At 35.8% G+C, this 22,830-nt stretch overlaps 2 protein-coding genes and 1 long non-coding RNA gene across 3 annotated transcripts; 1 reads left to right on the forward strand and 2 right to left on the reverse strand.

The window, feature by feature from the left end:
- Positions 1-363: 363 nt before the first annotated feature.
- Positions 364-1,263, reverse strand: LOC118488914. The gene is made up of 3 exons (XR_004885364.1): positions 1,124-1,263; positions 775-964; positions 364-627 (listed from the first exon to the last, which is right to left on the reverse strand). It is a non-coding gene; the product is annotated as an uncharacterized LOC118488914 (long non-coding RNA).
- A 7,053-nt stretch (positions 1,264-8,316) lies between these two features.
- Positions 8,317-13,159, forward strand: LOC110915221 (cytochrome P450 81Q32). The gene is made up of 3 exons (XM_022159886.2): positions 8,317-8,856; positions 10,941-11,336; positions 12,397-13,159. The coding sequence occupies exons 1-3, from the start codon at positions 8,353-8,355 to the stop codon at positions 13,015-13,017; spliced, it is 1,521 nt and encodes a 506-aa protein (XP_022015578.1). The 5' UTR covers positions 8,317-8,352; the 3' UTR covers positions 13,018-13,159.
- A 4,273-nt stretch (positions 13,160-17,432) lies between these two features.
- LOC110889447 lies at positions 17,433-18,164 on the reverse strand. Its single transcript, XM_022136980.1, has 2 exons — positions 17,681-18,164; positions 17,433-17,527 (listed from the first exon to the last, which is right to left on the reverse strand). The coding sequence occupies exons 1-2, from the start codon at positions 18,162-18,164 to the stop codon at positions 17,433-17,435; spliced, it is 579 nt and encodes a 192-aa protein (XP_021992672.1).
- Between the last annotated feature and the right edge of the window lie 4,666 nt (positions 18,165-22,830).

Here is a 22,830-nt window from a genome sequence, read left to right on the forward strand (position 1 = left end):
AGTCTGAAAATCAACGAAATCTGACTGAAATACATGAACGACACCTCGAAAGACACCGAAAGTCGTCCGCTTCAATCACGATTACTGCCAAACAATACAAGACCTCCAACCAAACAGAAGGTACAGGACACCAAAACAGAAAATTGCATAGCCCCAAAAATATTAAATCTCCTCCAGTCTTCCCATGTAAGACCCGCCTTCTTTTGCCCTGTCTTTAACCCACGTGTAGCTCAACACCTTGGACTCTTCCACGATTCTAGACAACGACAGGGGTTTGTTATTAAATAACAAATTATTTCGCACATTCCAAATGCACCAAATAGCCATCAAAATAACAGAATGGAAAACTTTTGTCTTCTTTTTACATCCATTGAAATACTTATGCAAACCCAAGAGATCTTTGAGATTAAATGCAAAGAATGGTGAAAAACCACACCATTGGCTTAATACCTACCAATCATCCTGGCTGATTTCCATATCTCAATGAGGTAACGCCCAACGGTTTGTCTCTTTTCCAAATCCGCATCCTTTTTGTCTTTTTAAGAAATCAAACCAATCCGCTATCCAGATTTTGACTTTGAAACCAGCTGAAGTAAGTTTATTAAAACTTGGTGTCTTCATAACACCCTGTTCAGCAAACTGGATATGGTTAATTAGTTATACACATACAACATGTTATAGTTATGGCGATTAATGATCATAGAGGTAGTGCATGAATCACAATAATAATCAGCTAAAGTTAATCCTACAAATCCAATGTAAATGAAAAGTTACCAAATGCGGGAGTATATTATATGCTTCAATAACTGCTGCTAAAAGACCCTAATAGTGAACAGAGCATGAGTACACAAACCAATCCACTAGCCAATAAATTAAGGTATACTTTCAAAGGTACTCAAGCTGTTGCAAAGTCTTTAACTTCATTGTAATCTTCAGGATTGACATGATTGAATTCATGTAGAACCTACAACAAAATGCTTACATAAGACCCTTTGTTTGTATAATACATCCTCCATAAACAAAATACCGCCGAAATAACTTAAAGAGTGTAATAAATGTAAATACCCTTTTAGAGAGAAAAAAAATAATAAATAAAAATAACAACGGTGTTACAAAAGCATACCATGCAACGATAACAAACGTGAACTCGAGGGGCATTCTCCTTAGATGTAAGAACAATTCTTCATGAATACACTTATCACCAAAAAATATCACCAAAGTCTCGGCAATGATGCTACATAATAAAAAGCAAGTGTCTTCCCCAGACCTAAACCCGAAAAACAACACAGCTGCAGACAAACTGTTCAGCTCCACCTAGGCATATGATCGAACACCTGGCATGCAAATAACATTCAAACAAAAAAAAAACAATTTCTTTAACAGCTTAAACTTTGATGACCTAGTAAAACAAAACATAAAATCTGAACATCAATAAACAGTATCATTTGCACATCAACGAACACATATCACTTACAGAAATTTAAATAACCAATCGATTGTAAAATCAACAATGAAGAACACAAAGAGCCTAAACGAAACTTAGATAACAAATAAATAAAACGACACAACACCACCTACCTCTATTAACGCCACCGCCATACCTAGAATTACCAGTGACCAGAGAAGTCTGTAAAGAAGAACATGTGAGGGCTGCGAATGAATAACAATCGAGGGATTCAAAGAGGAATCGATGCTTTAAATCGACAAATTTGATGTTGCGATGACATAGATGCCTGGATTTGGTGACGAAATTGATGCTTCAGTTTCACTTTTCAAAGTGCAACGCAGAGATAAAGAGTGATGGAGGCGAATGGGGGCAAAATTGGAGGTTTGAGATTTGCTATTATAGAGAGGGTACATGGAAGTTACAGAAAACGTGTGGAGTACGTGGGAGAAATATAATCACAAACCGTTCGAAACTGCTTCATTTGAGGAGAGAGAATGCTAAACCTCCATGAACTTAAAAAGGAAGTGTACATGGAAGTTACAGGAACGTGGGGAGGAGAAGACGTGGGAAAGATTAAATCAGATAACCGTTCAAAACTTCCTCATTTTAGGAGAGAGAGTATAACTTCTTGAGTTTAAAGGGCCAAGATCAAAAGTTGATGAGTTTAGATGGCTAGGATTATCCTAAAAGTTGGTTAGACTTAATGGGTTCCATAAATATATATAATGTATAAACCCATCTGACACCACTAAAACTTTCTCAATTTCACCAAACACATGTATAGATTCTACTGCAAAATCACTAACCACAATATGCCTCACAAATTTAAGATTTTGTTGATTACCCTCATCACCAACATTTCCATTATCACTACTACTACTACAATCTGGATGTTGAAGATTAAGTAAAAGGAGTTTATCAGAAAAAGTGCCGACGTAAATTACGGTTTCTGAAGAATTGGGGGAAAACAGAGCTAAAGATCGAATTGAGGCTGAAGATGGGTTGAATTCTACAAAGGGTTCGAGGATTGTGCGAGATTTGAGGTGGGATTTAGACATGGATGCAGGGCCGGTCGTGAGAATTTAAGTACCTTGTACCAGCCGAAGAAAAAGCCCTTGGACCTTAACGAATTATATAAAAAAACAATTTTACCGTAATATCTCTGACCCATGATGGTATTTTCACTTTGTATGACATTTTAGTGAATAGTAGTATTTTTTACTCAAAATTATTAGGTGTAACATAATTTAATTTTATGCGATCCGATATTTTAAAACTGTATATATCTCTAATTTTTATATAAATAAGAGTTTGTTTATATTTTAAAACTGTATATATCTCTAATTTTTATATAAATAAGAGTTTGTTTATATAAAATTTTAGGTTTTTTTTGGAAGTATTTTATTTACGAAAACATGATAAATCAAAATTAAATTCTTTCAATTAACTTTTTTTACGAAAAAATATTATATTATTACGAAATCAGAATTTTACAAAATTAATTCACTATGTATTAAATAAACATTTCAGAAATCCATGTAACAATAAGTTTTGTTTACTAAAAATACTAAAAAAATTATTAAACAAACATTTTGGAAATCCATATAACAATAAATGAGACTTTTGCAGCTTTGAAAAATTATAACAATACATGAGACCTTTTCAGCTTTGCAAAATTATAACAACTAGAATTACGGCCCGCCGCAATACGGCGGGGATTCTTTAGTTATAACTAAGTCGATTTAAGACGCGCATGTTATGTTGAACCTGTCAAACGGGAAAAAATAGACGATGTAAAAACGTTCACCCACACACGCACGTTGCGTCGTGTTAACTCGTAAAATTTAGAACGAAACGTAAAAACGTTAAACCAAAGACGCACGTTCCGATGTGTTAAGTCACCAAATTTAGAACGAAGTATAAAGCGACAAATTTGCGGAAAAACAAAAACTATAAAGGACCAACGCTGAAAATAAAAAAAAGTTGTGAGGATAGATTGCAAAAGATAAAAAGTTTTATGTTAAAAGTAAAAAAAAAACAAATAGTTTTGGGTTAAAAGTAATTTATGAAATACTTTCGGGTGAAAAGTAAAAAAATTATTTTTTTTAAAAACCCCCTCAAAGCCAAGGTTTTAACAAGCATAACCATTTTTTTGTTTAAAAAACCCTCAAAGCCAAGATTACCACAAATACGTAAAAAAAAATCAAAGTGGTTAAATTGCAAAAGATGGAAACTTTTGAATTAGAAGTGAAAAATCAAATTAATCAAAGTGGTTAAATCGTATAAGATAGAAACTTTTGAATTAGAAGTGAAAAATCAAATTAATCAAAAGGGTTAAATTACCAAAGATTAAAACTTTAAACTTAAATTGTCAAATATTAAAACTTTAGGGTTAAAAGGAAACAAAGATTAAACTTTAAACTTAAATTGTTAAAGATAAAAACTTTAGGGTTAAAAAGGAAAATTCTAGTTAATCAAAGTGGTTAAATCATATAAGATAGAAACTTTTGAATTAGAAGTGAAAAATCAAATTAATCAAAAGGGTTAAATTACCAAAGATTAAAACTTTAAACTTAAATTGTCAAATATTAAAACTTTAGTGTTAAAAGGAAACAAAGATTAAACTTTAAACTTAAATTGTTAAAGATAAAAACTTTAGGGTTAAAAAGGAAACTTCTAGTTTTTTTTTTTTTTTTTGAAAAACTCCTAAGCACATGTTACAACACATGTATGCATATTCAACTTGCTTATTTATATGTAATAACTAGCAGGGTGCCCGCGCGATGCGGCGGGGATGACACTTTGCATTGTGACACTTGTTTCAGGTAGATTTCTTATTCGTATAATATTTATGATAACATTATTGTGGTGGATATATGTCATAAGTTTACACATATGTAAAAGTTTTGTTTTTTCTTATAAAAATTAATAATCAAAAGACAAAAAATAAAAGATAAGTTGTTGTAATTGTAAAGTTTGTTTATTTTATTGGTTAAATTATAAAGTATAATTTTATTCTTTAAAGTTCATAACTTTTTTCTATATATCCACATAGTACCCATCCAATAAACTTTAAGTTTAAAATTTTCGTTTTTATAAAAATAAAAAATAGTATTTGACTCGTAAGTACATTTTAGAGCTTTAACTTAAATTGTTAAATTTCGGTTTTTTACAAATATAAAAAAATTATATGTTTATAAAATTTCAATAACTGTTTTTATAAAAAAATTAAGGATAATAAGATTTTATATCTTTATTAACTTTATATCATATTAAGTTCAAATTTTTAGTTCCTAACTAATCTTATCTATATGAGTCTACTTTTAACTAATAATCCCTAAAAATATGCAATACAATCTACTACTATGTATCTAGTCAAGTTGGTAAATAATTATTTTAGAACTGACTAATATTATCTATAACAATATAGTTGAACTTATAATTCCTAAAAATTTGCAACCCAGTTTAGAATTTATCAGTTTTTTAGTTTAGCTTTAAAGTTTATTACTTTATTACTTTATATTTAAGAAATGCAAATTATTAGATTAAGAGTAAACTGCCATTTTGGTCCCTGTGGTTTGGTCAATTTTGCCACTTTAGTCCAAAACTCAAACTTTTTGCATCTGGGTCCCTATGGTTTCAGTTTTATTGCCATTTTGGTCCAAAAATGAAATCAGATCATATTTGTCTTATAAAATCCTGTTATTTTGTCATTTTCTGTAGGGGCAAAATGATCATTTCTTTTTTATAAATAAATACCATATTTTATAAGACAAATATGGCCTGATTTGCCGCTGAGGAAAATGACAAAACTGCTGGATTTTATAAGAAAAGTATGACTTGATTTCATTTTTGGACCAAAATGGCAATAAAACTGAAACCACAGGGACCCAGATGCAAAAGGTTTGAGTTTTGGACTAAAGTGGCAAAAGTAACCAAACCTTAGGGACCAAAATGGCAGTTTACTCTTAGATTAATATCCAATAATAACTGCAATATTTTATAATTTCAGCTTGACTATATTTAACTGCAATATCTATTTATTGCAACTTTAGGATATTAACTTATATAAGTTCAGCTGACTTGTAAATTTAGGATATTAACTTTATTTTGAACTTTATTAGTATGGTTAATAACTGCATTATATTAACACCAAAGATAAAGTTCAAATATAAAATAAACTTTATTCATACGTCTTGGTCAAACATAACAACTGAAAATGAAAAAAATAATATAAAAACACTTGATAGATTTCATATTAGACTGCATGAAATCTGTTCCGCTTCTGAATTGACACTCGACATATTTTTAATTGGGTTTTCTGGTTTGTGCTTGAATCGGCAGTATCTTCTAATTCCTCTTCTTTGTCATTGTCCTCAGAATCGTCTAAATTAATAATCTCACTCCATTTCCATTAAGAGAGCCTCTTGGATCTCTTCCTTTGAGTCTCAAACTTTCGATCCCTATGAATGACAAAAATTAAATACAAAAGTTAAAAAAAAGATTTAAATAAACCTTAAAATTACATCTTCACTAAATTCACATTGAAGATTAAATTTGTATGGACTAAACATTGCACCATAAGAAATAATATCAATACTTTTATCACCATCATCCTGCAATAAAACACACATATAATAACATAACGAACATGTTAATATGAAAGATATACGCAAAAATAATACTTAAAAACCAGCAAAATCAATACCTAAAACCAGCAAAATCAATACCTTAGAAGCTTGTTCGACAAATGTGTTGTTTAAATTGGCATGTTCATCATGCAACTGAATCTGAAAAATCAAATAAGTTAACATTCACATAAAAGTAAATAAAAGAAAAAAAATATTCACTGCTGCGATATAACAAAACCGACCTTTCGCAACAATTGAATTCAGATCTGGATCCATATTTTTGAACTTTGTTTAGCAATAGATATAGGAGTGTCCTACTATATTTATAGTAGTAACTATAGAAATGCATTAGGGTTTAATTTTAGATTTTCCACCCCTTTATTTAGGAAGTTTGTTGTGGTTAGTTTTAAGTTTTTATAAGATATATCTAAGTATAGATATTAGGCAGTTTTAATAAAATAAAATGTGACAGAAAATATCTTCATTTTATGTTACGATACTTTTAATTCCTTTTGTTTTTGCTTGCATAGATGGAGCCCATTTTTGTAGATTAGGCACATTAGATCACAAGTATTAATTACTTGTACATTAACGCATAATCGACTTGTACCTTTTAATTTGTGCGTCGATATTGAACAAGACAACTACCGAAACGTCGACAAAAATGTGTAGGTCGTCATGCTATCTTTGAATTTTTTTTAAACAATATATTTTATAAGATATGTCAAGAATACGTAAAAAAATGATAAGTTTGTTATGGATGAGTGAATTGTAACTAATTATCTATAATTTTGTTAAAACCTTAGGGATTTAAGTGTAATAATTTTAGGGGCTAAAAAATAAATAATGTTTAAAAGACCAAACTACCCTCATTTTAGGGGTCTTTCTATAAATAAAGAGGGGGAAAAGTTCTTATTTTTTGGGTATCTTAAAATGCCCCTCCCTCATGCATTATAATATAGTATAGATAAGGAAAAATGAAAGGAGGCAGATTCGAACCTGGGCCTTACGAAAATTGAAGGTAGCGCCTTAACCACCAAGCCAAACATTACTTTGGCTTAAAAAAGGTTCGAAATGTATATATATATATATATATAAAATATAGCTTTTTTAAATTTAGTGCCCTTAGAAAAAAAATGGGCCTTGGCCGGGGGTGCGGCTCGCCCACCCCTAGGGCCGGCCCTGCATGGATGAGTCTTTGGGGTTAAAGCTTCGAACTTTCCGCCATTGATGGTTGAGAAAGATGAAGAAGATGATGAACTGATGGTGGTGTTTATCGATGCGATGCAGATGAGGTGTTCATCGAAGATAACAGAGGTTATGTATTATTAACAATTAACAATAATAATAATGATAATAATAATAATAATAATAATAATAATAATAATAATAATAATAATAATAATAATATGTAGTGGCATTTTAGTCTTTTAATGAAAAGCTAACAGAAAATTCAAACAGAGTTAGAAATTTGGACTTGAATGGTTAAGAAAAGTGACTATAGGGACTCAGCACGTTAAACATTTTGATTTTGAACTTAAGGGTGAACGGGGCGCTTTGCGGGGAGGGGTTCGGTGAGGCGAGTCCCCGAGCGGGAACACCGCCGCCGACCCCTCAGGGAGGCTAAGCGGGGAGTGGGGAGCGGCATTGGTTCACCGCACATCAAATTGATTTTTTGAACGATATTTACTTAATAAAAAAAATAAAAAAACAAAGTCATTCAAGAGAGGAGTGCCGCCATCAAATTGAGGGTGTAGGGGGAGTTGACGTGGCGCGTACTGATTGGCTGGAGGTAAGAGAGGTCACTCCCCACTTATAGGAATGCCCCTTACACCCTAAGTGATTAAAACTGCTAAAACACAGTAATTTAGCCTTTGGAATCTTTTGTGTCAAACTAGGATGGAGATTAATAAAAATTTGTTGATATAGAAGCTTCCAAGTACACAGGGTTAAAGTGATCCAAATGAACACCCAACCAGTTTGTAATTTTTCTTCATGTTAGGTTTCTGAAACATTTTAAATTTTAAAAAACACAACCGCATTTCATAAATTAATATTTTTCCACAGCCAGATGATTAAATCATGACCTATAAAAACTCCAAGTCAACAGTCAAAGTCAATCCTCATCTAGAAGAATATAACACCTTAGAAAAGTCTTCATCCATTTCACACGTCACAACTTGAAATCCGTGCACGCCATGTTTCCACATTCACATCTGAATCTATAAAACCATAAAACATCACACACACTATCTTCACTCACTCTTCAACAATATGGAGATCCCATATCTACTCACCACCACCCTCCTCCTCCTCCTCTTCACCACCCTCTACCTCCTCCTCCGCCGCCGCTCCTCCACCCTCCCACCTACCATCTTCCCCTCCCTCCCCATAATCGGCCATCTCTACCTCCTCAAACCACCACTCTACCGAACTCTAGCCAAACTCTCCGCTAAACACGGCCCAATCCTCCGTCTCCAATTGGGTTTTCGACGTGTTCTTATCGTCTCCTCCCCTTCGGCTGCTGAAGAGTGTTTTACTAGAAACGATATCGTCTTCGCCAACCGCCCCAAGATGTTGTTTGGGAAAATTATTGGTGTTAATTATACTAGCCTGGCCTGGTCCCCGTATGGAGACAATTGGCGTAATTTACGCCGTATTGCCTCCATTGAGATCTTGTCCATTCATCGCCTTAACGAGTTCCATGATATTCGTGTTGAGGAAACTAGACTTCTGATCCAGAAACTGCTGTCCGCTTGCAACTCGGGTTCTTCTCAGGTGAGTTTGATTTAGCTAAGATATTATAATTGCCTTTGTTTTCTTCGTGGCCCATGGGTTGGCAACGTGGGTGACCACCCATGTGGAGATGTAAAAAAACCGGTTTATAACTCACCCACTCACCCACTTCATAACAAGAATTCGGTTTAGACATGACTCAATCCGTTAGTTCGTAGTCTCGTTCTTTAAAACCGGGTTGGATTTGATCCAATTTGAAAAACATGTCACAAAATCGGTTCTTTTTTTTTTTTTTTAATCCCAAACGGTTGTGAATCCGACCCCAAACAATTTGATTGGTCCAAACATTTTTCTTTGTAAACCGGTATTTTACAAAATAATTTTTATTTTTTGGTTCACCAACATGGTTCGGTTTATACCCTGAATGTTTTCAGAAAACAAACCGAATTTGTACACCTTTAAACCCAGGGTCTAAAGTTTTAAGTTTTTTTTTTTTTTTAAATATAGTTTATATTATTATATTCAAAACAAAAGGCTATAAAATTAAATCCTAATAATTAAATTCTTAAACCAATATATGGCTTCTTCTTTTTTTTTTTTACTTTTCTTTTGAACATCATTCTGCCACCAGTAGAATCATTTAATCATATCCATCTATACTAGACAATAATGCCTATACACAAATTCATAAGAAAACCCAATAAATCTCGAAAAATCTCTGTTATGAGAATCGAACACAGGACCTAACAGTCCTAAAAATTTATCCCATTACTTAGATACCACCAGGCTATAATATCTTTTTTTTTTTTTAAATTAACCTGATATCCAATAACCTATCTACTTTGACCTATTCACACTCATTTTTTCATTTAACCGAAACAACACTACACAACCAACTAGTTTGACCTAAAAATCATTTTACATTTAACCCAAACAACTCTACACTTTTTCATTTAACCCAAACAACACTACATAACCAACTAGTTTGACCTAAAAATCATTTTACATTTAACCCAAACAACTCTAAACTACAGGGTCGTTCCAACATTTTTGAAGGCCCTAAGCAAACTACAAAGATGGACCCTTTGAGGCTATGTCCATTGGTGATCCAATCCAACCCAACCATTTATCAAAAAATTAATATCTCTTTCTTCCACCTACACAACGCAACCCTACTCAATTTTTAACACACATTCACAACTCATTCTAACCTAAAATATATGTTTTTGAATGAACTCGGTTTTTAAAAAAAATTATATTGGAATGTTCAAAAAAAAAAAAAAAAGAAATACCATGTATTTAGTTTTTGATTAATTATAAGTTATAAGTTTAAATATTATAAGTTATTTGCTTAATTATATCATTAGGGGTATTAGTTTGGGTTGCAACCAATCTACCAACCTCGTTGTTAACTTTGGTTGGTATAAATTTCTTTTCTAATTTTTTTAATTACTCAAACTTTTGTCTTATTGGTGACCAACCTAACATTAGGTCACTAATGAAGATTGCCTGAATGGGTATAAAGAAAACAATGGTTCTGCTTTCTTCCTTCTAAGTTTTAGTCGCAAACACAGTATCAAAATTCAAAGATTCAAAGTTTCAATTAGGAATTTTGGGAGAACAATGATTAAGTGAATCGTAATATAAAGAGATTTACTATAAAAAATAGCTGTTAACCAACCTGGATTATCATTGCAACACCATTAATTTCCCCTAATTTCACGTCTGATTTTCCCCAAGTAGTGACACCATTGAACAAAATGGGCATGTGCGACATTACAGTAAGTGAGAATAACGATGGCGGCCTAAATTAAATACGAATTGCATATTGGTTGGAATCAGACTCTTTTATTTAAAAATTGGTTATTCATTTGGGCCTAATACATAACATACATGCTATATAAAGATTTTTAAAATATTTGAAGTCTCTGTTTTTTAGAGTCGCTAGACCGTTGCCTAGATTTAGATGCCTTACGTCCCTGCAACACTACACAAACAAACTGAAACCCATAAATATAAGGCCGATTTTTTACTAGAACACATGAACATAGATGCCCATAACTTTAAAGGTTTTTTTCTCTGCACATGGTCATTAATTAATAAACTCTAGCTTCGTTTCGTCTCAGGTGACAATGAAGTTTTCGTTTTACGAACTAACATTGAATGTGATGATGAGGATGATCTCCGGTAAGAGGTACTTTGGGGGCGATAATCCGGAGTTGGAAGAGGAAGGGAAGCGGTTCCGGGATATGCTGGATGAGACGTTTGTGCTCGCCGGAGCTTCTAACGTCGGCGATTACTTGCCGGTGTTGAGTTGGTTGGGGGTGAAGGGTTTGGAGAAGAAGTTGATTAAGTTGCAGGAAAAAAGAGATGTTTTCTTTCAGGGGTTAATTGATCAACTTAGGAAATCTAAAGGGACTGAAGATGTAAATAAGAGAAAGACAATGATTGAACTGCTTTTATCGTTGCAAGAGACAGAACCGGAGTACTACACTGATGCGATGATTCGAAGCTTTGTGCTGGTAAGATTATTTTTTCTCAAATTTTAATTTTATTATTCCATTAAAAACGATATATTGTATATATATATATGTGTGGTCGCTCGGGGAACAAAAGTGAAAGTACATAATTGTAATGTTATTTTACTAATTTCGTGAAAATAATGTTAAAAGAGGGAGATGGTTAATCATGCATCATATGGTGACGTTGATAACTGAAAGACAAGGGAGTACATTCACTAATTGGCCTTTGTCTTAATTGCCGAGTGTTATGTGCCTTATGTCCAAGGCTTGATACAAAACTACCATCGAGTCGGGGGTCTCACTGGATGCAGCCTGTCTATTCCTACGAGGTAGGGGTAAGGTTGTCTACATCTTACCCTCCTGATACTCTACCTTAGCTTTGCTATTGGTGGGATTTACTGAGTATGATGATGATGATCATGGCCGGCGCTGAAGGTGGGCGGGGAGGACCACCGGCCAGGGCCCGATATCTCGAAGGACACACTATTTTTTAAAAATCTCCGATATGTATATGTAAAAATAAATAAATTAATAGGGTATACCCATACAAACACCAACATATGTACACTTACAAAATTATTTTTATGGTTTAGATTAGGTATTAGCCCATTGGTATTAGGTTTAGTGAGCCCAATACCCAATTAAGTTAAGGCGTAAGGACACATTTTTTCGAACTCAAACAAGGTACGTGAATTCTTAGGGTCAGCCGTGATGATGATGATATATAATTTTGGTTCTGTAATATCATATATGATGCAAAGTAGTTTCTTAAAATAAAATATTAGTAAAAACATGTTGGATGGGTTAGCCCAACGAGGTGTTTACCCACCACCTACCCTGTCAACCCAGTGGTAGATTCATTAATTTTTTTTACTAAGTTTCTTTGGGTAGATTTTCACTAATTCTCACTAATCTTTTCCAAATTATAAAAGGATTCCACTAATTTTTTTTTAATTTTTTTTCAAACCGAAGGGGTTTCTGAGAACTCTAAAACACCCATGGATCCGCCACTGAGTCAACAACCTAATGGTTATTCACAATGAATGATGATTGTATTCAGGTTTTATTAGCAGCAGGCAGTGATACATCGGCTGGAACCATGGAATGGGTTATGTCACTTTTGCTAAACCACCCACAAGTTTTAAAAAAGGCACAAAACGAAATCGATACGGTTATCGGCAACAATCGTCTAGTTGACGAGTCGGACATACCCAACTTACCTTACCTTCGTTGCATCATAAACGAGACGTTACGATTGTATCCTGCGGGCCCGTTACTAGTTCCACACGAGGCGTCAAGTGATTGTGTTGTTGGCGGCTACAACGTCCCGCGTGGAACAATGTTGATTGTTAACCAATGGGCCATACATCATGACCCGAAGGTGTGGGATGAACCAGAAACTTTCAATCCAGAAAGGTTTGAAGGGTTAGAAGGGACACGAGACGGGTTTAAGTTATTGCCATTTGGGTCTGGAAGGAGGAGTTGTCCTGGGGAAGGGTTAGCGGTTCGAATGCTTGGGATGACTTTAGGGTCAATTATTCAATGCTTCGATTGGGAACGAACGAGTGAAGAGTTGGTTGATATGACTGAAGGTCCTGGGCTAACCATGCCTAAGGCTATACCATTGGTAGCTAAGTGCAAACCTCGTGTGGAGATGACGAATCTACTGTCCGACCTGTGAGTCGGTTGCTGGTTCTTTTGAGATAATGTTTGGTCATATGATGGGTCTTTTTTTTTTTTTTTTGCTGTTTCTAGCCTTGTTCTTTGGATTTTGAATACCGGTATTTGTATGATTATATATAGTATTAATTAAAGTTGAAATCCTTACGTAGCATATCCGGGCCCTTGCAAACACATAATGTTGTTGGATCGAATACGAATAACCGATTATAAGGGCAATGTTGTTTGTGTCAAGTGCATTCAAGTTTTCAAAAATAAATTAGGTAGCGTTGGTATGGGTGGATTAGGCAACGTTAGAATGGACAATTGTGAGTGAACGAAAAAAGAGATATTTGGTTAGTTAATGAAATGAATCAGTTATTACCAGGGGCGGACTCACATAGAGTGGGTCGGGGTCTCCGTACCCCAATGTAGGGCTGTAAACGAACCGAACGAACACGAACAAGGCCTTGTTCGTGTTCGCTCGTTAAGGAAATAAATGTGTTCACGGACGGTTCATGAACACTTACCGAACGAAACTTTTTGTTCGCGTTCGTTCATTAAGGATATGAGCGTGTTCGCGAACGGTTCACGAACACAAACGAACACAACTAAATTTGGCGAATGCGATGAAGGATAAAGAAAGATGGCCCAGAGAGTAGCACTCGAACTTGAATCCCTTATTGTGGAACGGAGGTCGATTGTATTCGTGGATGTAAATAATGAGAAATGAAAGGGAAAGTGGGTTTCATAGTTTAATTGTTAGGGAAATAAAATAAATAAAAGTTTAATAATATAAAAAGTACAAATAAAATATAAGAAAGTACAAAGATCTTCAATTAAAACACAAACATACGAACCTAAACGAACGCAAATCACCGTATGTTCACGAACACGTTCACGAACACCTTATCAAACGTTCACGAACACAATCGAACGAACGAGATCTCTGTTCATGTTCGTTCATTTAACTAATCGAACAAAATTTCTTATTCATGTTCGTTCGTTTATTAAACGAACGAACATAAACGAACTTCCCGCCGAACGGTTCACGAACTGTTCGCTGAACGTTCAGTTCGTTTACAGCCCTACCCCAATGTTTTTAAAAAAATTAGTAGATTCGGTATATTAAATTGTATAAGTACCCCATAAATACAACTAGGTGGACACTATAGAAAGAAAAGGAAACCTGATATAGTGGTAAGTCCCTTTTTTTTTACCAACAAGAGGTCATGTGTTCAATCCTTGTATAGTTTGTTTTTCCTTTTTTCTTTTTTTTTTTTAAATCTAGTTCAAACGTCGCTATGACCTGACCTGAATGAGGACCAACCAAAAATTTTAACGTTTTGTTATGAAAATTTTGAACACCGAAGAAAATGGACCCCATTGAAAAAAATTCTGAATCCGCCACTGCTTATTACACAAGAAATCATATTTCTTCTGAACACCTCAAATTCATTCATCCACATCCCTTGTTTTTTTTTTTCATTTTATTCCCTCTTTCACCTTTTATCGCCAACACCAACCTTCGACCACCAGCTGAATGCACCACCCGCCAGCACCCGTCACCGTCGCCAACCACCACCCGCCGCCGCTAACAACATATTCCCTGTGGAAACGACCTTATTTACCCGTACTATTATAGGTATATAAGTCATAAAATACTTATTCCTTATTAGCCCTAAGTCATAAAATACTTTTTTTTATTAGCCCACGACTGCTACATCAGTTGCCCCGCTAAATTACTTCATGTCTTTGCAATTTAGGGTTTAGTGCTTCATGCAATTACGCTTCACTCTTCGCTCTTCAACCGCAACCCGCATAGCTCACGACCATCGCAATTCGCAACGACGCCGTCTGACTAGTCAATAATTTTATAATTGTATTTTTTTAACTTATATGTATCTTGAGTGAATGACAATTGATCGTGAAAACGAACAATGTTTTGAGTGAAACAATTTTGAATCAAACAATCGTGACATTTAAATTCGAAGTCCTTGTATTAAAATTTAACCTAAAATTGACGCCGAACAAAAACAAGCAAAACCTAGTTGCTCGGTTGTAAACCAAGCGAGTTCGAGCAACATTTTCGGCTTGTTTCCTTAAATTCGAATAGAGCCGAGCCGCTCGGTTTCAATTCGAGCAGAGTATGAGCAGACGCGCGCTCGGTTCGGCTTAGCTCATGAACAACCCTAATCACCTCAGTGTTTGCTGTCGGGTGCCTTGGATTTTCGCTTTCTCTGTTAGGCATATCTTGGAGGTTCGTAATGTGGCTAAGTTGGGGGAGTGGGAGAAGGTGGCGTTTAAAGGAACTGAGATTATTGTTTGTTGGAGGATTTAGAATGCTAGATGATGTGCAATAAGTAGTTCAAATAAATAAACTAAAATAAACCTAAATTTAGACTCAAGTAATAATAATCTAGACTCTCTAATTTGACTAAAATACTCACCGGCAAGTGAACCGGTCCACTCTAGCAAAGAAAAGCAAGTCCGGATGTCGAACCCACAAGGACTCTAATTAATCACGTTAAAGACTTTATTTAGACTTGACACTGACACGACTTAACTATTGTTGTGTTTTAGGGGGGGGGGGGTTTACTAAAATCCTAGAATTGAAATTAAAATAAAACTAGACTATGAAACGAACAAGAACTAAGGTTTAATTCAAATGAGATTAACGATTACCTAGGCTTGAATCCAGTTTAACTAGGAATGGATTTCTAATGATACTACTGTGGTATGGAATCGGGATCGTAAAGTACTAAACCCTAAGGTATTTGTAGGATCGTTTGACGACCTAACGAGTCGATCAGAAGAGTGCTCAGACTGAATCAGAGGCGGAATTCATTGATTCAGTCTTTGTTTAGCTTGATTTCACTAATTTGTCTCTGTTTATAGCACTTTATAACAATTTACAAGCTCTGGAGACGATTTGGCAGGGCTTCGCCGTACCATACAAGACCCCAACTCCCTCCTTCTAGATTCGCTCATGTGACCCTTATATAGGGCATGGAGGTTCGCTTATGTGTCATATGTACATATGAGCGGACCTCATATGTACATATAAGCGGATCTCCTCACCAATGTCCATATGAGCGGACCTCCACTCTAATTACATACATTCTCATATTTTCTCGTACAATATGCCCTAATCTAACATTCTAAGACTAAGACTTGATCCAAGACGAAATCAACAGATGTAGTACACCAACAAACTCCCCCTCAGATGTTGATGGAGTCGTTCATCAAGTCTTTGGCAACTTCATGTCTGTACTTCTTCAGTCTTGATCAGTCTCTGAGCTTCTCTTTACCTATCTTGGACTCGAACGAGGATGTAGTCGACAGACTACTGCACTAACAAACTCCCCCTTGGATGTTGACGGAATCTTTAGTGAGAGTCTTCAACATGACAGCTTCAATCTTGATCGGTCTTCTTCAGGAATTTCTCCTGGAATCATGTACCCGGATCTTTCTCTGGCTCTAACTCTCGTCAGACTCCCCCTGTCATCATGCTGGGATCGCTGTCTGGAATTTGTTATCACCTTTGAAATTATATCCTGGTCTTTTTCTCTGTTCAGCTCAAACACCTACACAAATCTCAAACACTATTAAGAACAAACAATATTGTGATTCATCTAAATGAATCAACTAATCATTTGAGAAAACTATGAAGAACAATTTGCAGGTTAATTTTCAATTTTAAACTTCAAGTTAATGAACCATTTAGACATTTCAAAATCTTCACATTTTCACACATTTTCTCTCCCAAATCACAAGTTCAACATGTTAAGCACTTGAAATGTTGAAAATCAGCTTTTCACAATCAGTTGTCGAAAATCTTTTTGGAGTTTTTAAATTTCATACAAAAATACAATATTTTTGGATTTTTGAATAAGATGAAATACTGAAATGAACTATATACAAACACTATTTTTGAGAGATTGTGCAAGAGGATCATATCAGTTTTTGAGACACATCACCAACACCGTTGATCTTGATTAATCAGTATATTTTAAAACAAATTTACTTCTGATTGTCAGTATTTTTGTCCACTTAAACCTCTACACAAGTTTTCAATTGATCCAAGATATGTATTTAATGTTTTAGCACTTAAACTTATTCGAGTGTCCAACCTCTTGAATATACTCCCGTATCCAGATCCCAATGTTCATTCTTACAGGTGAGTATACTACACATGATATCTGTATATAATTTAAGGGGTATGCGAGGACTGAGGGAAAATCGGACCCCTCACCTAAGAACACCTCTAACAACCTACCCTTCTCTCCCTCTCTAATTTAGACGAAATAATGACGGGAAAATCGGACCCCTCACCTAAGAACACATACTCTAAGTGGGATGGGAGAACTTTTAGTTCTAGTGGGGCGGGTTTCTCTAAGGGTGTACTCTCAAACTCGCTTTTTACTTCGCTCAACTCTAGCCCTTCGGGGGGTACTCGGTCTCTTCTACTTCCTCACTCTCACTCACAACCTCCTCTACCTTCTCAACTACCTCATCTAACTTACTCTCAACTAAATCGGCTCCACTAATATAGTCAAAGCAATGGTCAACACACGATAAGAAAGACTCTATGAAATAGACCGAATGACAAGGACTACTAAGATTATCGGAACCACTAGGGTGTTCCATGGAGCGTGCTATCTCGAAAGTAACTCTCTCCTCACCAACTTGGAGTGTGATTTTACCGTCGAAGACATCGATGATAGCCTTGGCGGTACACAGGAATGGGCGTCCTAGAATGATAGGAACCTTCTCATCGGCTTCCATATCAAGAACGACAAAGTCTACGGGAAAGACGAATTTATCCACTTTAACTAGAAGGTTTTCGATTATGCCACGTGGATACTTCACTGATCTATCGGCTAGAGACAAAGACATACGTGTAGGGGATAACTCTCCTAGACCTAACCTCTCGTACATGGAATATGGCATTAGGTTTATACTTGCTCCTAAATCGGTTAGGGCCCTACACTCGGTATCACTCCTAAACAAACATGGAATGGGCAAAAGGCCCGGATCCGTCAATTTTTCCGGGACCTTGTTCAAGACTACGGCGGAGCACCCTCCACTAAGGGGAATGTTAGAAACCTCTCCTAACCTATCCTTACGTTTTAGAAGGTCCTTTAAAAATTTTGGATATTTAGGCATCGATTGGAGGGCTTCTATGAAAGGAAGGTTGATTCTAAGCTGCTTAAAGATTTCTAAAAATTTCCCGTACTCTTTGGAATAAGTTTGGTTTTTAAGACGGGCGCCTCCATTTGAACCTCTTCATCTACGGGATCCTCATCTTCTATCTCAACACTCTCGGGTCTCACCACCTCTCCTAAGGTCCTACCACTACGAGTCGAAATTGCCTTCAAAGTGCAAGATGGGTTGGGCTTTGTATTTCCCAAAAATTGACAGGGAGGTCGTTCTTGCAACTGGCATGCAATATCCCCAACTTGCCTTTGAAGGTCTAAGAAATTTGAATGGTTATTCTTTAGGAATGTAGCGTGTTCTTCTAAGGTACGTTGGGTAGCCTGATCCTTAACCACTAGCTGGGTAAGAAGGTCCTCTATCCTAGATAGACTACTATTTGACCCCTCATTCCTAGGTTGAACCTCTTGGTTTGACCCCTCACCTCTAAACTGTGCACCTGAACCTGAACTAGCAAATTGACCTGTTTGACCCGAACCCCCACTAGAATAGAAACCTGCCCCCCTGCTTTGATATTGACCTGATGGAAAACCAGGGGGTTACCTGAAGAGCGATAATTATTAGCACGCCAATTAGAGTTACTATTGCTAAACGGGTTAGTTTGACCCTTATTTTGACCTGCTATATACTCTACCTATTCTAGGGTAAGTGTTGGGCAATCTACGGTGTCATGACCACCTCTACAAACTTCGCACCTATCGACCTTCTTCTTAATTTCTAGCAACTCTTTGGTGATATAGTCAAGTTGAGATGCTACCTTTGAGTCCGAGACGACTTGGTTTACTCCTCGAGAAGATGAGGAAGTAGTCACAGGATTGGAATTCCTGCTGGTAGCACTATGATCTATATCAGCATGAGCGAAGCTCTCAAAGAGATCATTGCAGTCGGCCACAGTTTTCTTTCCCATTAGATGGCCTCCTGCAGATGTGTCGAATCGGGCCTTACACTCAGGGGCGAGACCATTGTAAAAATTTTCTACTAAAGCCCAATCCGAAAGCCCATGTTGGGAACAATGCGAGAGTAAAGTTTGAAACCTCTCCCAAGCTAAGTGATATGGTTCGTCAGGCTCCATTCTGAATGAATGGATCTGATCTCGAAGGCGAGAGGCCTTCGCAGGTGGAAAATACTTAGCAAGGAAGGCATCTCTAAGTCCAACCCAAGTGGTATAAGTACCTGCTGGCTGCGAATCGAGCCATGTGGCCGCGCGGCCAGCAAGCGAAAATGGGAAGACTTGGAGATAGCGGGCATCAAGATTAACACCTTCGATGCCGAAGGTGCTACACAGACGGGTGAGACGGTTGATATGTGCAGGCGCATCCTCATCATCACGACCGTGAAACTGACAAGAGTTGTTAATGGCAGTCATGATGTATGAGGGAATTTGCCAGGACTTGTCATTGTTGATTTCAGGGATAGTAATGGGTGAGTTTGCGGTAAAACCCACGGTGGAGTGTTGGTGGACAGTTTGGTTTTCGTCCATTTGGTGAACTGGTGGTGGACTAGGTGGACGGGAAGGTGGTGGGGTGTTGTGGGGTAACGACTTCGGGGTGAAGTCAAAGTTCGGTGGTTTAGATTGTAGTGTAGAGTCAGAAGGGGCTGTTGATGAAGTTGAAGATTTTCTAACCTGTAAACTGGGTGTGGAGAAGGAAGACTTGTCGATCGGCGGCTTCATAGGTCCCTGAGAACGCGTGTGGGGCATGAACTGCAAAACCGAGAACAAACAAGTAAGACGACTCCAACAAAAGACTCTAAAAATAAAAAGACACTAAAATTACTTGGACTCATACGACTCAAAAACACACAAATAGCACGGATAGATATCAGTTGAAATCCAAACAAAGTAATTAACGCAATTGCCAAGAATCCCCAGCAACGGCGCCAAAAACTTGATGTGCAATAAGTAGTTCAAATAAATAAACTAAAATAAACCTAAATTTAGACTAAAGTAGTTATAATCTAGACTCTCTAACTTGACTAAACTACTCACCGGCAAGTGAACCGGTCGACTCTAGCAAAGAAAAGCAAGTCCGGATGTCGAACCCACAAGGACTCTAATTAATCACGTTAAAGACTTTATTTAGACTTGACACTGACACGACTTAACTATTGTTGTGTTTTAAGGGTGGGGGGGGTTACTAAAATCCTAGAATTGAAATTAAAATAAATCTAGACTATGAAACGAACAAGAACAAAGGTTTAATTCAAATGAGATTAACGACTACCTAGGCTTGAATCCAGTTTAACTAGGAATGGATTTCTAATGATACTATTGTGGTATGGAATCGGGATCGTAAAGTACTAAACCCTAAGGTATTTCATGCTAAGACTTCCCGACCCTTCTCAGGAAGAAACCTAGGAAACCCTACAAGGCTGTTGTGAACACCGATTGTTAGACTTCCTCTCAGTCCTCTAACGTCTCTAAAAGTACCCTAATACGACTATCTACCTCTCAGCGCGACAATCTAAGGCAATCCTAGATTCTAACTTGGTTTAATAGACTCAGATGCAATTAGGGAACTAAAACCGACTTCTCTCAAAACCTATCTTAGCTTTATATTACACTGAGACCTACTAACTAACTCGAGCCTCTCAGCGACAAGTTAAGCAGAATACCTAATTCTAAGGCTATCGGCCGATTTACCCAAGGATTACCCGAACTCGCAAAGATACGAATAATCAACACAAATTTATTATGTGAAAGACATCCACCAAAATCTATGTGAAACAGTAAATAATCAACAATCAAAATTAAATACGCACATGCACCAAATCAGAAGTTCTAGAATCATTTACTTTCAAAGATCAATCCATAACAAACAATAGAAACCGTTAAAAATCCAAAATTGATTAAACTATCATCTAACCTAGGTAGTAACGAAGGTTTTAGCCTGAAAACATGATGTCTAAAAAAACAAAACAAGTTCAAAACAAGAATTTATCGTAAAAGTATCGAAACAAGAAAATAACGAAAACCGGGAGATAAGACCCGAACAATCTTCTTTCCTATGCTCCGTGCTTCAACCGGATGATTCCCGCAAGCCAAAATACTCCGAAAACCGTAAAATCAGCTCTGAAAATCGCCTAGGGTTTCTTGAATTCGTAACTTATGATTAATGATGATTATCTTCATGATTATATATGAAACCCTAGTAAATAACGAATTTGGGCCGTCATACCACCCCGTCGCGTTGCGCGACGGGTATCAGCACATGTGGTGGCGCGACGCCACCATGTATAAAATCAGATTTTGTTTGTTGATTGTTGGTGCTGCGCGACCATGTAAGGATATAGCCGTGGCGCGATGCCACGACTGTTTTTTCACAGAATGTTGGGTCCAAAATTCAGCTCTAACATCCCAAAACTCTTCAAAATTATTCTAACTCTTTTAAGCTTATTCCGGGACTTGGTGTTTCCGCATTGTAGCTCGTTTTCACTCCTTTTTAGTAACTTTTAGGACCAAGACCTGGAAAAATGCAAATATATCAATATCACGCAATTCTAAGTAAAACTAATCTATAAATAACGGAAAATTGTACAAACTATACACGAATAAAGGATGTATTTTGCAATACATCACTAGAAATGGTAAAATTTTCTCGAGGAAGGATGTGAAGGCTAAGGAGATTATTGAAGATGTAAAGTTTTTATGCTAAGGAGATTATTGCTCCCCTGTTTTTGTGGGGATGATGTTTGTTTGTGTTTTTATAATGGTTAACTTTCGGAAAAAAAAACACCATTTTATTTTTTCCTCCTAAAATAAATTATTATTCTCCTCTCAAATGAACCTCATTGTAGGTGAGTTTACCCACACGAATTCTTAAGGTTGTGAAGAAAATATGTTCTCATTGTGGAATACTACGCTTAAACCTTCTCGAGTTACAATTTTAGAGTAGAAAATAATTAGAAGAAAAAAATTATCATACTACATAAATGGGTCCTGTGGTTTATACCTAGTTTCGCCTTTAGGTACGAATTTTATTTTTTTAACAGGTTTAGGGTTGATGGTTTCAATTTTGTAACACCTTTGGGTACTAACACCAAAATTATTAATATAATGACTAAAATACCCTTCTATTCTTTTTAATTTTATCAATGTAACACCTTTGGGTACTAACACCTAATTTTATTTAAGTTTAAATCAATTTTATAAAATCTATTTTTTTTATTTTCATCTTTTTATTATATCTCTTAATTAACTTAAAATCTATTTATTTTTTTGTATAAATTATAAAAGTCAGAAAACGTCCGCTCCATTTTTATTTATTAATAATATTACTAAATAATACTAGATAAATATCTGACTAATATTATGAATATATAAAAACTCTTTAAAATATAAATTAAATAATGAAACAAATGATATAATAAGTATCTATTAAAATCCATAGCAATCTTGAAAACACATGAATATAATATCTAAAAATTAGTTAAATTAATATATCAAGATATGTAGCATAATCGAGAAAAACTGTTTAAAAATAACTACAACTAATTTAATACATTTTGTAGTAAAATCGTAAAAATGTATAATCTAATCTGAGTTGTTTGTCACGATCAATTACTTGGCACATTTTGAGATGGTGTGATTAAACCATGACGTCTCTATTTTATTTGTGTA

Source organism: Helianthus annuus, chromosome 2 (assembly GCF_002127325.2).
Source record: "Helianthus annuus cultivar XRQ/B chromosome 2, HanXRQr2.0-SUNRISE, whole genome shotgun sequence".
Classification (NCBI taxonomy): Eukaryota; Viridiplantae; Streptophyta; class Magnoliopsida; order Asterales; family Asteraceae; genus Helianthus; species Helianthus annuus.

Bases quoted from the DNA above. Each gene is read 5' to 3' on its own strand.
- LOC110915221 (XM_022159886.2), top strand. From the start codon at position 8,353: ATGGAGATCCCATATCTACTCACCACCACCCTCCTCCTCCTCCTCTTC. The intron at 8,857-10,940 runs GTGAGTTTGATT...GTTTCGTCTCAG, and splicing joins GCAACTCGGGTTCTTCTCAG to GTGACAATGAAGTTTTCGTT. The intron at 11,337-12,396 runs GTAAGATTATTT...GATTGTATTCAG, and splicing joins TGATTCGAAGCTTTGTGCTG to GTTTTATTAGCAGCAGGCAG.
- LOC110889447 (XM_022136980.1), bottom strand. From the start codon at position 18,164: ATGCCTAAATATCCAAAATTTTTAAAGGACCTTCTAAAACGTAAGGAT. The intron at 17,528-17,680 runs GTGAGGAGAGAG...GAGCCGATTTAG, and splicing joins TAAAATCACACTCCAAGTTG to TTGAGAGTAAGTTAGATGAG.